The sequence below is a fragment of the Acinonyx jubatus genome, chromosome C1 (genome assembly GCF_027475565.1).
Source record: "Acinonyx jubatus isolate Ajub_Pintada_27869175 chromosome C1, VMU_Ajub_asm_v1.0, whole genome shotgun sequence".
Classification (NCBI taxonomy): domain Eukaryota; kingdom Metazoa; phylum Chordata; class Mammalia; order Carnivora; family Felidae; genus Acinonyx; species Acinonyx jubatus.
Genome location: NC_069381.1, coordinates 61905430 through 61919560, shown reverse-complemented (window position 1 = coordinate 61919560; position 14131 = coordinate 61905430). Strand labels below are relative to the sequence as shown.

The following is a 14131-nucleotide window of genomic DNA, read 5'->3' as shown; positions in this document are numbered from 1 at the left end:
TTGGTATTAAATCCAGTCATTTCTAAGACCAATGTCAAAGAGCTTACCCTATGATTTCTTCTAGGAGTTTTATGGTTTCAGGTTTCCATTCAAATCTTTCATCCATTTTGAGTTGTTTTGTGTGGTCTAAGATAAGGGTCCAATTTTACTCTTTTGCATGTGGACATTCAGTTTTCCCAAAACAACTGAATTGAAGAGACTAACCTTTCTCCACTGTATATTCTTGACTCCTTCTTTGAAAATTAATTGAGCATATATACATGGGTGTATTTCTGGGCTTTCCATTTATTCTGTTCCATTCATTTGTGTGTCTATTTCTCTCCCAGTGCTATATACTATTTTCATTACCATTGCGTTGTAATATAGTTTGAAATCAGGACATGTAATGCCTTCAGCTTTGTTTTTCTTTCTTAATTGTTTTGGCTATTCAGTCTTTTGTGGTTCCAAACAAATTTTAGGATTGTTTTTTCCATTGGTGTGAGAAATTCCATTGGAATTTTGATAGGAATTACATTGATTTTTGTAGATTGTATTGGATATTATGTACATTTAATATTAATTTTTCCAACTCATGAATATGGAATATTTTCATTTATTTGTATCTTTATTTCATCAATGGCTTATGGTTTTCAATACACAAGTAATTCCCCACCTTAGTTAATTTTGTTTCTAGGTATTTTCTTGGTTTTGATGCAGTTTTAAATGGGATTGTTTTCTTAATTTCTCTTTCCAATAGTTGGTTGTTAGTATATAGAAATGCAGCTGAATTTTGAATATTGGCTTTGTTTCCTATATTTCATTGAATTCATTTATTAGTTCTAATAGTATTTGTTTGCTGGACTATAGGGTTTTGTATAAATACTATTGTATTATCTGCAAAGACAATTTTATTTCAACTTTTCCAATTTTAATGCCTTTTACTTGTTTTATTGCCTAATTGCTCTGACTAGGATTTCCATTACTATGTTGAATAAAAATGGCAAGAATGGACATCCTTGTTTTGTTCCTGATTTTAGAGCAAAGGCTTTCAGCTTTTTACCATTGATTATGATGTTAGCTGTAGGCTTGTCATATATGGCTTTTATTATGTTGAGGACGTATATAACCAATTTATTGTGAGTTTTTATGATGAAAGGAGGTTGAATTTTGTCAAATTAATTTTCTGCATCTACTGAGATGATGATGATTTTTATCCTTCATTTTGTTAATGTGGTACATCACATTTATTGATTTGCATATATTGAACCATCCTTATATCCCTTGGATAAATCCACTTGATCTTGGTGTATTATCCTTTTAATATACTACTGAATACAGTTTGCTAATATTTTGTTGAGGATTTTTGCATTTATAAATGATGGGTACTCCAATGATGGGTACATAAATATAATTTTTATATTCTTTTGATGAACACACTCCTTTATCACTGTATAATGGCCTTCATGTTACAGTTTTTGGCTTAATGTCTATTTTGTGTGATATAAGTAAACCTATTCCCACTTTGGTTTCTTTTTGCATGAAAAATATTTTCCCAATCCCTCACTTTCATTTCAAAACCTGTTTTTAAAGGTGAACTGAGACTCTTGTAGGTAGCTTTTAGTTGAGTTTTTTTTTTTTAATCCATTCACTCTTTTGATTGGAGAATTTAGTTCATTTACATTATTGATAGTTATGGACTTTGTATTGCTATTTTGTTATTTTCTGGCTGTATATTTTATGTCAAATGTCTTATAGTTCTATCAATCTATTTTAAGCTGATAACTTAATTTTGAATATGTACAAACACTCTACATTTTTACACTTTCCCCACATTTTATGCTACGGTGTTTTTGGTGACACAATTTACATATTTTTATATTTTGTATTGTAGTTGTAGTTATCTTTAATATTTTGTATTTTAATCTTTATACTAGAGTTGTGATTTACCTGCCACCATTACAATTTTAGAGTGTTCTGAATTTAACTATTTACCTTTTATCAGTGAGTTTTATACTTTCACATATTTTCAGCTATCAATTAGCATCCTTTTGTTTCAGCCTAAAGAACTCCCTTTTACATTCCTTGTAAGGCTGCTCTAGTGGTGATGTACTCTTTCAGCTTTTGTGAGGAAAACTATCTGCCCTTCATTCTGAAGGACAATTTTGCCACATTGAGTTTCTTCCTTGGCAGTTTTTTTTTCTTTCATCACTTTGCATATATCATTCCACTTCTTTTTTCTGGCCTATAAGTATTCTGCTGAAAAATCTGATAGTCTTACGGAAGGAGGTAAAAGTCACTTTTCTACCACTGCTTTTAACTACCTTTCAACTTTTGAAAATTTAATTTTGTGTGTTTCAGTGTAGGTCTCTTTAGATTCATCTTTTTTGGTATTCTTTAGGCTTTCTGGATCTGGATGTCTGTTTGTTTTTCCAGATTAGAGAAGTTTTCCACCATTATTTCTTTAAATAAACTTTCTGCCCCTTTCTTTCTCTCCTCCTTCTGGCATCTCCATATTGGTCTGTTTGGTGGTGTCCAATACATCCATCACTCTATCCATTCTTTTCTCTTTTTGCTTCTCTAATTGGAGGAATTCAACTGTCCAACCACAATGAGCGCTACCATATGTGCTTGTACAGAACTGCCTATTTGTGTTGCATAGTGCTGTGGGACTTGTGGTTATAAACCCCACTGGCTTTCAGAGCTAAGAGTTTTGGCGGCCTGTGCTTTGTGTGGTTGCCTTAAAAGTTGGAATCCTATATGTGCTGTCCAAACCTTCCACTCCTCAGGAAGAGCCTGATATTGGGGGGTATCTTCCTTATAGTATGGTTCTGTGCCAGAAATTGGCTTTACAGGAAGTTTGTCTAAACCTTTCCTACCCGTTTCACTATGGTCATTTTCTTAGTTTCCTGATGGGGTAGGAGTCATTCAGTTAGTCTCTGTTTTTTTTTCTCAGAAGACATTGTTCCACATGTAGCTGTACTTTAAGTGCATCTGAAGGAGGGAAGTTCAGGAACCTCCTATGTCACCATCTTGGTCCCTTCTACAAAGGATTTGCATATACATTGCTCCAAAGAAGATACACAAATCACGAATAAGCACATGGAAAGATGCTCAGTATTATTCATTAGGGAAATGGAAATCAAAACTGTAATGAGGTACCACTTCACATCCATTAGAATGGCTACTATTTTAAAAAATGAAAATAACTAATATTTGTAGGATGAAGATAAACTAGGAACCTTAGTATATTGCTGATGGAAATGTAAAATAGTATAGCCATTGTGGAGAACATTATGGTGATTCTTCAGGAAGCTAAAGATAGAATTGCCATATGATCCAGCAATTTCACTTCTACAGGTATATACTCAAAAGAATTGAAAACAGGAATTGAAACAGAGACTTGCACACAAGTTTCACAGTAGCCAAAAGGTAGAAAAACCCAAATTTCCATTAACAGATAAAAGGATAAACAAAATGTGATATATACCTGCAATGGAATGTTGTTAAAGGAATGAAATGATAAACATTAAAAACTTTGTTAAGTGAAATAAGCGAGACACAAAAAGATAAATATTGTATCATTTCACTTACATGAGGTATCTAGAAGAGGCAAATTCATACAAAATACAATAGAGGTTACCAGGAGCTGGGAAAAGGGGAGAATGAAGTGATTGTTTAATAGGCACAGAGTCTCTATTTGAGATGAAAAGTTCTGGAAATGGATAGTGATAATGGTGGTACAACACTGTGAATGCACTTACTGGATTGAACTGAACTGTACAGTATTTTACACAATTGAATTAATACACTTAAAATGGTTAAAATGGTAACTTTTATGTATATTTTACCACAGTTGAAAAAAATTAAAAGCCTGTTTTTAAAGCTTTTGTGTTTTTGATTCCTAGAGTTTAGTCACAAATAATTCATCAATTTGAATATCTCATTTTCATAGAGGCCCAGAACAACATTTCTAAATTTCTACAATGCTGCCTGAAATGCTGTTTCTGGTGTTTGGAAACAGTGGTAAAGTTTTTGAACAGAAATGCCTATATTATGGTAAGTAGATTACTTTTTATTTACTAAGTTTCTTCTTTGCAAACCCCAACCCCATGTCTACATTTCCCATCTCTAACACTTTTTACATCATGCAGTTGAATTTACCACCATGATGATATAAGGATTTGTGAATCCAATGCATGATTCAGGGCCATGCTTACCTAGTTGAGTAGTATGTTAACTGTACTTCACTATTACTGTTAATATCTTTTTAAAGAGGGAAAATATTTACCTTAGAAATTTTAAAATGTGCTAGATTGAAAAGATTTTGTGTGTCTTTGACATAGCTTAGTGGGAAGAAAGCTTAGTCTATGCATCACTCTGAGGAAAAAGAAAAAATACCTTCCTGGGATTCACATACAGAATGGTCTTTTTAAGAAATCTTATGTTGAAATGTGTGGGCATTGACCAGGCCTAACTGAATATGTTACTTATTTCCTATGGGAATAGGGAAGCTACTGAAGAGATTTTTTAAAATAGGAGCTCCAAAAGTATAATTCTTCTAAAATTTAGCAACTACAACCTTATGATACTGGTTTGTTATCACCATGACACAGAGTCTGCAGGAGTGATCCAAATAGTCATGAAGATTCAAACTGTCATTAATTTACCTCCAGTGAGAATACTGTATTGAATCTTCTAATGAGTAAATCAAATGTATCAAAAGGCATTGGTTTCCTGAGAGTAATTATTAATTTGAATGCTGCAACACTTAACCCATTTACAATAAACCCTAGCCAAAACACTTCAAAGACAGAAGCCATGTCCTGATATTTGAGAAAAAGACATGCCTCTGTTTGGTGTGGTCTAATTCCCATGGAGTTTACAAACATATAGCATCTGAAGTGCACCTTATTGTCAATGCCCCTGACAGCTGTGCAGAGTTGAGAACACATAGTTCCCATGTCTCTCACATACCCAAATGCTGGAAAGAGGAATGAGAGTAGCTGTTTGGGTGACAAGAGAATGAATTCATTTTCCTCTCACTGGGTTGTCTATTGGTCTTGTTAGGGTATGTTACTGACTCTAGAATAATATCAACTGTTTTCTTCAGATTGCAATATATGGCAAAAACTTCTGCAAGTCAGCAAGAGAGGCTTTCAATCTGCTGATGAGAAATGTTTTAAAGTAAGTAAGTAATCAGGTTGAGTTTGCAAAAGACAATTTGGTGAACCTTGAGCATCATATACTTCACATGTTATTTAAAGTGATGGTGGTCTTTTAGACATGAATATTATCTTTCAATTTGATAGATTTAAATCTACTCTCTCATACTATTTCTTTTTATATCTTAGAATTGTTGCTTCCCTCATTCATTTATATCTTCACACCCACTGGCATTTTATACATTTTTATTATCCCCACTACTCAAGAAATTCTCTACACGAACATCATGTTTCTGGCAATTTCCCTCTCCCAAAATTGACAGAGTCTGAATAGCAAAACCAGGGAAGATATGAAACATCCTCAGGAGTCAGGGTGTCTTAGGCTTCAAAATAGGCTGACACCAATAGTGCCTGACAATGCCATCTTCTGTTTACTTCATCAAAATTAAGTCAGAACTTAATCCCCAGAGGCTGTCTTCATTCCTTGCACTGAACAAATGCCAAATAGAATTTCCATCAAAGACATATCAAAATGAGCTCAAAAAAATTAAATACTTAAAAATTTTTTTTTAGTGTTTATTTATTTTTGAGAGAGAGAGTTAAAGAGAGAGGCAGAACCTGAGCAGGGGAGGGGCAGAGAGAGAGAGAGAGAGAATCCGAATACAGGCTCCAGGCTTTGAGCTATCAGCATAGAGCCTGATGCGGTGCTCGAACTCAGAAACAGGAAGATCATGACCTGAGCTGAAGTCGGACGCTCGACCAACTGAACCACCTAGGCACCCCATGAATTATTTTCTTTAATAAATTTCAAGTAACAAATGTAATTTAAACACAAAATTATACTTTCTTTTTTCTGATTCTTAGAGTTGCAGTTATGGATAACGTTACAGACTTTGTACTAATCCTGGGGAAAATTCTAGTTACTGGATGTATAGGTAAGTAATAATAATAAACATAACTTTAGAAGGTATTAGGAGAAACTCCTTTAGTACAAAAAACTATTCCTTTGCAAGTACATAATAGACATGCTCTGCCTTTCCAATGTAGGTGTGCTGGCCTTCTTACTCTTCACACAAAGATTGCCAACGATTATAGAAGGACCAACATCTTTAAATTACTACTGGGTACCTTTGCTGGTAAGAGCTGGTGTCTTACTTCAGGCTTCTATTACAAAAATATCATAGATTGGGTGGCTTAAACAAGAATTTATTCCTCACAGTTCTGAAGGCTAAGAAGCCCAAGATTAAAGTGCCCACAGATTCAGTTCCTGGTGAGAGCTCTCTTCCTGGTTTGCAAAGGGACACCTTCTCGTTGTATCCTAATATGGTGGAGAGAGAGGTCATCATCTCTCCTGTCTCCTCTTACAATGGCACTAATCCCACTGATTAAGGCCCAGCCTCATGACCTAATTACCTCCCTCAAACCTCACCTCAAGATAACATCACATTGGGGATTAGACTTCAACATATGCATTTTGAGAGGTCACAATTCATTCATAGCAACTGGGTAACACTGACTGATTGATCAGAGATGACAGAAGAAAAAAACAAAAAGGAATTAGGAAAATAAAGACAGCTAACATTATTGGTCTTACTTCGTGCCAAGCCTTATTCTGCTTTAGATTGTATTCCTTAGAAACAACCTCTGAGAGAGAGGATTGCATGTGGAAGGTTTATTAGGAAGTGCTCTCCTGAGATACCCTTGAAAAAGGAAGTAAGGAGGCAGACATGGGCAAAGGAAGAAGCTGACCGATGCCGCATTTATAGCTGAGCCCTCAGACATAATTACAGGAAGTTCTGACAAAAGAATTTGCATGCTGCATCAGGCAGCTGTTGGCCAGGGGTCGTCCCCTAGATGGGGCTATAAGCTTGGGTGAGGCAGTCCCTGCAGTGAGGGCAATTCCTAATGAGGGAACCTGCTCAGTCATCAGCAGCCTACATTCCTAACTGGGGGATAGATGCAGCAGCTGGAGAGGACCTGGGAGGAGCCCTGCAGTATGTATAACAATTAACTCACTCCATATGTCAGAGCCCTGCAGTATCTATAATAATTAACTCCATATGTCATAAATATTATTGCTATTCACATTCTTCCCTTGCCCACCAATAACTTTTTATGGGAGGCAGCAAGCACAGTGAGGTTAAGTAACTTGTTAACTGAGAGCCTGACATGTGATTCAAACCTAGGCAGTGTGTTACATTAACTCCCATGCTTTACTGCCTTAAAAAAAAAATTGGGATATTTTTGGTGGGCATTTGGGATAGGGGTAAAACAACTGGCAGGTAATCTAATACATTTAAATCCCAGTACAAGGCACCCAAAAACGTTACCATTGGATTTCCTTGGTCTCTATATTGAAATATTTTCTAACATAGGGTACTTCAAAGTTTCTCTTCATGACTTTCATTTAAAGCTGCATTATTGTTCTTCTGGATGAGTTAATAACATCTTCATTTTCTTTACTCATTTACAGACAGTCATTATTGGATCTTACCTAGTTGCACATGGGTTCTTCAGCGTCTATGCAATGTGTGTTGATACAATTTTCATCTGCTTCTGTAAGTTTTCAGTATATGTGTTTCCCCCCTTTGGAGAGTAACTGAAAGATAAGAAGGTTAAGACCCATGTCCTTAGCTGGCTTGTGGATTTGCTATGACCTGGCTGCAATTACCAAATAGTGCTTATTTGAAAAGAGACATTGTTTAGTAGATGCTCTTTAAACCTTAACATCTGAGAGAATGGAGTTTGCAAAGCACAGCAGGGTCAGCCACTGAAATGAACCTCAGGCTTCATGGCATGGTGTTAGTACTTTCAAATTTAGTATTTCTTAGTGTTTTCAAATTTATGATAATGAGTGGATTCTGTTGTGTTTTATTAACAGAACTGAGAATATGACTGGGCTTTGAGACTGGACTTTAGGAATTCTTTGAAGAGAGCCTTTATAGATTCTGATAGAGCCAAGCTGGCAATGGTTTCAAAGACACATACAGCCAATTCATACTAGACAGATAGGATTCATAGAGGAGAATGTCCAGGAAACAGATCAGTTCTGATGCTTAGAGTTAAAATACTTCCTATGAGCTTTGATCACTGACTTTGCTGTGCTTCTGGGTGGCATGTGTAACTCAGAATGGATAGGTTTTCTATCAGTATCTCCTCTTAAAATCCCTGGAGAACCTAGCACCTTAGGAGCTTGATCTGGCCTTCACTTTCAGGCTAGAGAAAGTAGGCTCTGAGGATGAAAGAACAAATTGTTAGCCATACAGCTGTACCTTCTGAGAGATCCTTTCTCTGGCACATTGCTCTTAAGAAAAGCAGAGAAAACATTCTGTGAAGGCATTATTGAGTGATCCACTTGTATAAAACTGACAGTTTGTTTGTTTGTTTGTTTGTTTATTTATTTATTTGGGGGCATAACTCACAAGGAGACACAGAACCTAAAGCAGGCTCCAGGCTCTGAGCTGTCAGCACAGAACCCGACACGGGACTCAAACTCACAAGCCCTGAGATCATGACCTGAGCCAAAGTCGGATGCTTATCTGACTGAGCCACCCAGGTGCCCTGAAACATGGCATCTTTTTTACATTACAAGGCAATGAGAAGTCTGGTCCCAGTATGAGAAAACAGTAGTAGTTGTAGATGATTATTAGTGTGATCCATACTAGGCATCCTAACAATGCCTCAAATGGTAATAACAATATAGATATATGATCTATCATATAGAAATATGATGAAGGTGAAAGAACAAAAATGTTCAGTGTCCATCATATTCCCCCCTTAGCTTTTCATTTTGTATGTAAGGAAGGTCACTATGAAGTCTAATGCAAAAATCTAAATCATCCAACCATTCCCAAAAGATAAGGATGAAAAATAATTTAGATTTATTCCATAAATCCATAATTATCCTATATGATTTTATATATTTCTTATCCTTTGTCATAATAAGGACTATGAATAACAAAATCTTTTTTAATATACCAGTGAAAACATAGAATTAAGTTGTACTTGTATGTTTATTGATAGATATTATCTGCTGCAAATTGCATGTAGCTTTTAGGAAAGCTAATTACATGCTGACTTGTCTTTGCTTCTCAGCATCCTTCTGATGCTTTCCCTGAAACACCCAATATGTGTTAGTGAACACACCGTCATTTAATTACTAGCCTAGTCACAATAGGAAGTTAAAGTCATGTATTACGTGAAGTCAGAGAACGTTAGTTTTCTAATGCAATCTGAAGGGATTTAAAACAGGATGCCTTATATAGTTAAGTAGGACAAGAACTGAACTAAGTGACAAGAGGCTGGATCCTCACCTCATTCCGATTGCCTCAGAGCTTTTGACTTCAGGAGAATCATTTCGTATAGGCGGGCCTCCCGTTTCTTCATCTGTAACCTTAGGGTGTGGACTACCATTAAAAGTGACTTTGAACTCTGAAAATGAATTATTGTTCTACATTTATCATAGGATCATACACTTTTTGTTCAGATTCATCTCCGAGGATGTGACATTTTACTGTTCTGAAATGAACAGTCACCACTGAGAGATAATACTTTTGAAAGGACATGAAAGATCTTATTAGCCTTTACACTACCAAAATAAACCTCTTTGAGCATTGGGGGGGATTTAGGAAGTTTTAGTGCTTCCTGTCAGAAGTTGAAATTTCTTACTTTGTCGAGCATCAGCAACTTAATGGTACTAATTTGTCTTATATTTGACTTTCTAACACTAATTTCTCTGATTTTTCCCTGTTTGACTCTCCAATTTCTAAAAATATTTAATTGTGCTGCCGCTTGCTGCTTTTGCCTGCTTTGGCTGCTGCATATACAGGTGAAGATCTGGAAAGAAATGATGGATCCACAGAAAAACCCTACTTCCTAGCCCCTACCCTGCACGGAACTCTGAACAAGATGCAACTAGTTTCCCAGAAGCAGAAAGAGTAGAAAAGCTCCAAACAGTGACATTCATTTTTAAATAGAAGTTTTGTAAATTAGATCATGTGTAACTCAAAAATGAGGCTTTTGAGTAATGTGAAATTCTATGCTTATTGCTGAAAAGCCAGAACCTGGTACCACTTGAGGTGACAGACATTTGATGACAGTAGCCTCTGTTAACTAGGATACTTTATAGACTGTGGTCCCAGCTGAAGAGCAAGGTGTAAATGTCAAACATATTTTTAAAGCCTATAGCTGAAAGTGTTTTAAACAATACTTTTATAACTCAGGGTGCTGTTTCCCATTGCAGCACTTTGATAGCCTTTCTTTTTATAAATGTGTTTGTAAAAGATATTCAGGCAATTTTTGAAAGCACTATAAATGTATCATCAATTAGCCATAAAAAAGATTGATAGAGTTAACCAGCTTATGGTACTAAATTCGTAAATATGGTACTATGCCTATATAGCTGCTCAAGCTAGTGGACAGCTATCTAAACTGTGATTAAATTTGTATTCATGTTTCTCTAGGAAGTATATTTCAGTACATGAATCAAGACCATAATATACATAGAGATGTTAATGTTATGCAAGTTCCATAGAGAGCATTATTAGGTAAAAATTACTGTGAAACCTTCATAGCCCACTTCGTTTTAGTGTAATTATATTCATAGTGAAGCTGAATCTGAGTTCTGGAATACCATTTCCAATAATATGAACCTCTGGCCACTGTGAAAATATTCTGAACAAAACTGAAATGGCCATGTAATGCATTCCTCTTGTCTCTAACCCAAACAGAGACAAATTCCTATTTCCCTATTCCTGCCATATAGAAAACTGGAATGGATTTGTTTCAGAAGAGTGATTATATCTTTTATAAGCATACCTGTTTTTATAAGCAAACCTGTTTTTCTAGATTAAAGACATTGTTTGGCTTCATTCTACAAAAGGTTTAGTTTGAGTTCAACTTTGGGGAAAGAGAATAGATGAGTAAGACCTTCAGATTTTACTCTAAGGAAATATACCTAAGCACTCCATAGGTACCTTGTCTGGTACCTTTACAGGGGTATATACGGTGGGTTAGGAAATCTCCCTCAGAGCTTAGCAGGAAAGTTATTTTTATACTCCACCCCTGCTGGCCAGAGCAACAAGTTGGTTTCTGGCAACCATCCCCTTAGTCTTTTGTATGGTGGAGCAAAGCATAAATCAGACACTCAAGCACTTTTCCTGCCCAATCTCTGTGTGCACGTTTGTATGATTTGGCTAACGGTATAAAAGTTACCCCAAAAGGAACACTTAATCAAGTAGTATTGTTTTGGCTTTTACACTAAACTTGTGTATAAGAATTATTTAAGTGTTGACAGAAAGGAACGTGTTGATCTAACATTTTGATCTAAATATGATCCATGAATTTTTATTAAAAAGAGTCAGAAATGTATCATTGTGCCACAAGTTAATATAAAAACTAATTTCTTTAATGATTCCGAAGTATGGGAACCTAGATGTAGACTAACTCTGTGACAGCTTAAATAAGGAAGATTTTCAAAACAGTGGTCTTTATAACAGCCACCATCTTGTTCTTATTTTCTTGAGAGCATTATAGTCAAAAGTGTCACTTGTCTTCACATCTTGGCCAAGGGCCTTCTTCACTCTCATTCTCCTTGAATCATAATTCAGAGAAGAGTGATAATCTATCTTTCTGGATGGTTATAATTATTAGTCAATAGTACAGAAGTTACAACTGAGATATAGTAAATAGTTACCTCTCAAGTGTTGAAAAGTGATAGGAAATAAATCCCCTTTAGGAGTAGTCAAATGTTGATACATAATCATGAAACAAAACAATTTTAATTGTTTTGTATGCATCAGAATCGCTCTGAGAACTTGTTATAAATATAGATGCTTGTGCCCCTTCCTTAAGAAATTCTGAGATGTTGTATTTGGGTGCAGGGCAGCTTGTGAATTATTATAAAATTCTCTAGCTGATTCTGATACACATAAAACTTGGAAAATCACTTGAATAAAATACAAATCAACATGCGAGAAACTGATTGGCTTATTTTCTCCTTACATTCTTGGCTGTTCCAGGAGTTAGAAAATTAAGACAAAGATTAATTTGGAGACTTCTAATAGTCACAACTTCTGCATTTAGAATCTTAGACTAGATGGGGCCCGTATATTAAATGTTTAACATATATGCTGATTAGACCAAAAAATTCACTAGAGTAAAAGTGTTCACTGCCTAAATGGAGGCACATTCTAAAACTGGCTATATTTTAAGGATATAACCCCTTGGTGCAAATCATAGGAAAAGGAATGCTGTTTGGTTCAATATTTTTAAATAACTTCTTTACTACTTAGAGATTCTTCCTTTAAGTGTAGAAGTTTTAACTATATATGGGCTTATTTCTAGTCAGAAAAAATATTCCCCACTAGTTACTTTTTGTATAATTGATAGTAAAAATGAGTATTGTTTTTGAGGGGGAAAAATAGAAGCTGTTATCTTACAAAGCAATTAAAGTCATAACTGCAAAAAACATTTTTTTCAAAACATGCAGTTTAAAATATACTGAAATTTCACAAATCTTATTTTTTAAAACTATGCTACATAAATTGTTGATTGCAAAACAAAAGAAATTTTGACACATATGGTAATTTGGGAAGTGAATTGAGTACATACTACTTTTCAGGAATTTGAAGGTGAATTTAGAAATTCCTGGGGGATTTTTTTTTCTTTTTTAAGTTTGCTATCCAAAAGAAGGTAAAAGTTATTTCCTCAATCATGCAGCTGAGAAGCATGCATATTGACAGAATATGAGCTGGTACACACAATGAGATAATATTTTACTAACATAATAACAAGGGCTGCTTGTTTTCTCATAGGTATGTTTACAATAATGTTGATGCCAAAACTGTGCTATTAAAAAAAAAAATCTTAAACTGCTGTAAAGCAAGTATGCAGTAGATGGCGACGTTACTTCTCGTACAGTTTTGCTTTGATATTTACTCTGTGCCATTCTTCCTCCTAGTGGAAGATATGGAAAGAAACGATGGTTCTACTGAAAGGCCCTATTACATGAGTCAGTCTCTCCTGAAGATTCTGAACGAGCCAAGTATGCAAACTAAGAAGCCTTAGAAGTGCAAACTGTGGTCATCGTGCAGCGGTGTGTTACCAAATCTTCATCTGCTGTGTCTGCACAACGCTAGCTTCATAAGTGCTTTGTGTTGGAAAACTGTATTCATGACCTTGTTGGCTTTTATTTGCATGTTTAATACCAAAGCTTATACTGTAATATGTGAAGCCATCTGAAGTCGCAAGGGAATTGTTAATAACATGGTACATTTTTATACTAAGATCTTCTGTTTTGTAATTCATTTTTAAATAGAGTGGCTTGGATGTTTTGAAAACACCAGTGAATATGTTCATATTCTTTTAAATACTGGATTGAAAAATGATACATTATTTGAATTGATAGCTCCTAATATATTTTTTAAATTGCAACTAAAAGACTTCTGCAGGGAAAATTGGTAAACAAACTGAAAGAGAAAATTTTAAAGTTTTCCCAACTCCCGTTTGACAGTAAATTGGTAAAAGGACTGCCTGCTCCAGATTTTGCTCTAAGTATAGAATGTTTCCTATTAAACAAATTGCGAACCATCCAGCCTTTACTACTTCGTCCTCTCTGACAAAGTGCCTTACTGGCTGTTTAATATTACCCAGCTTTTGTGGGCAAGTTTACAAACATCGTTTAAACACACACACACACACACACACACACAACCTGCAATGTTTAGTGATTGAAACAAGTCTTCTTGCATTTGTTTCCCTCTTAGCTCACTGACTGGAAACCACTTGTCATTTCAGTATGTTTGAGATCCTAGTGACTATGTAGAGTACGTTTTGCAGCATAAACAATTTCCCTTGCGCCTAGTGGACATTCACAAATGTGTACTACACGCAAGAAAAAAAACCTGAAAGGATGCTTGTTGATTTTTTTTTTTACACTAAAAGTGAGAAGTTTAAAAATCTAATCTTTTCTATAGTAGATCTTTGAAAAT

At 35.3% G+C, this 14131-nt stretch overlaps 1 protein-coding gene across 11 annotated transcripts in view; it reads left to right on the top strand.

The window, feature by feature from the left end:
* Positions 1-13426, top strand: part of SLC44A5 (solute carrier family 44 member 5) — a 369855-nt gene extending 356429 nt beyond the window's left edge. For 10 of the 11 annotated variants that reach the window (XM_053214252.1, XM_053214253.1, XM_027058847.2 and 7 more), the window contains 6 exons: positions 3932-4035; positions 5090-5163; positions 6006-6076; positions 6189-6277; positions 7615-7699; positions 9970-13094. In XM_053214252.1, coding sequence (XP_053070227.1) covers positions 3932-4035; positions 5090-5163; positions 6006-6076; positions 6189-6277; positions 7615-7699; positions 9970-10082 — 536 coding nt within the window. In that variant the 3' untranslated portion in view covers positions 10083-13094. The other variant, XM_053214248.1, reaches the window with a different exon arrangement.
* The last annotated feature ends 705 nt before the right edge of the window (positions 13427-14131 follow it).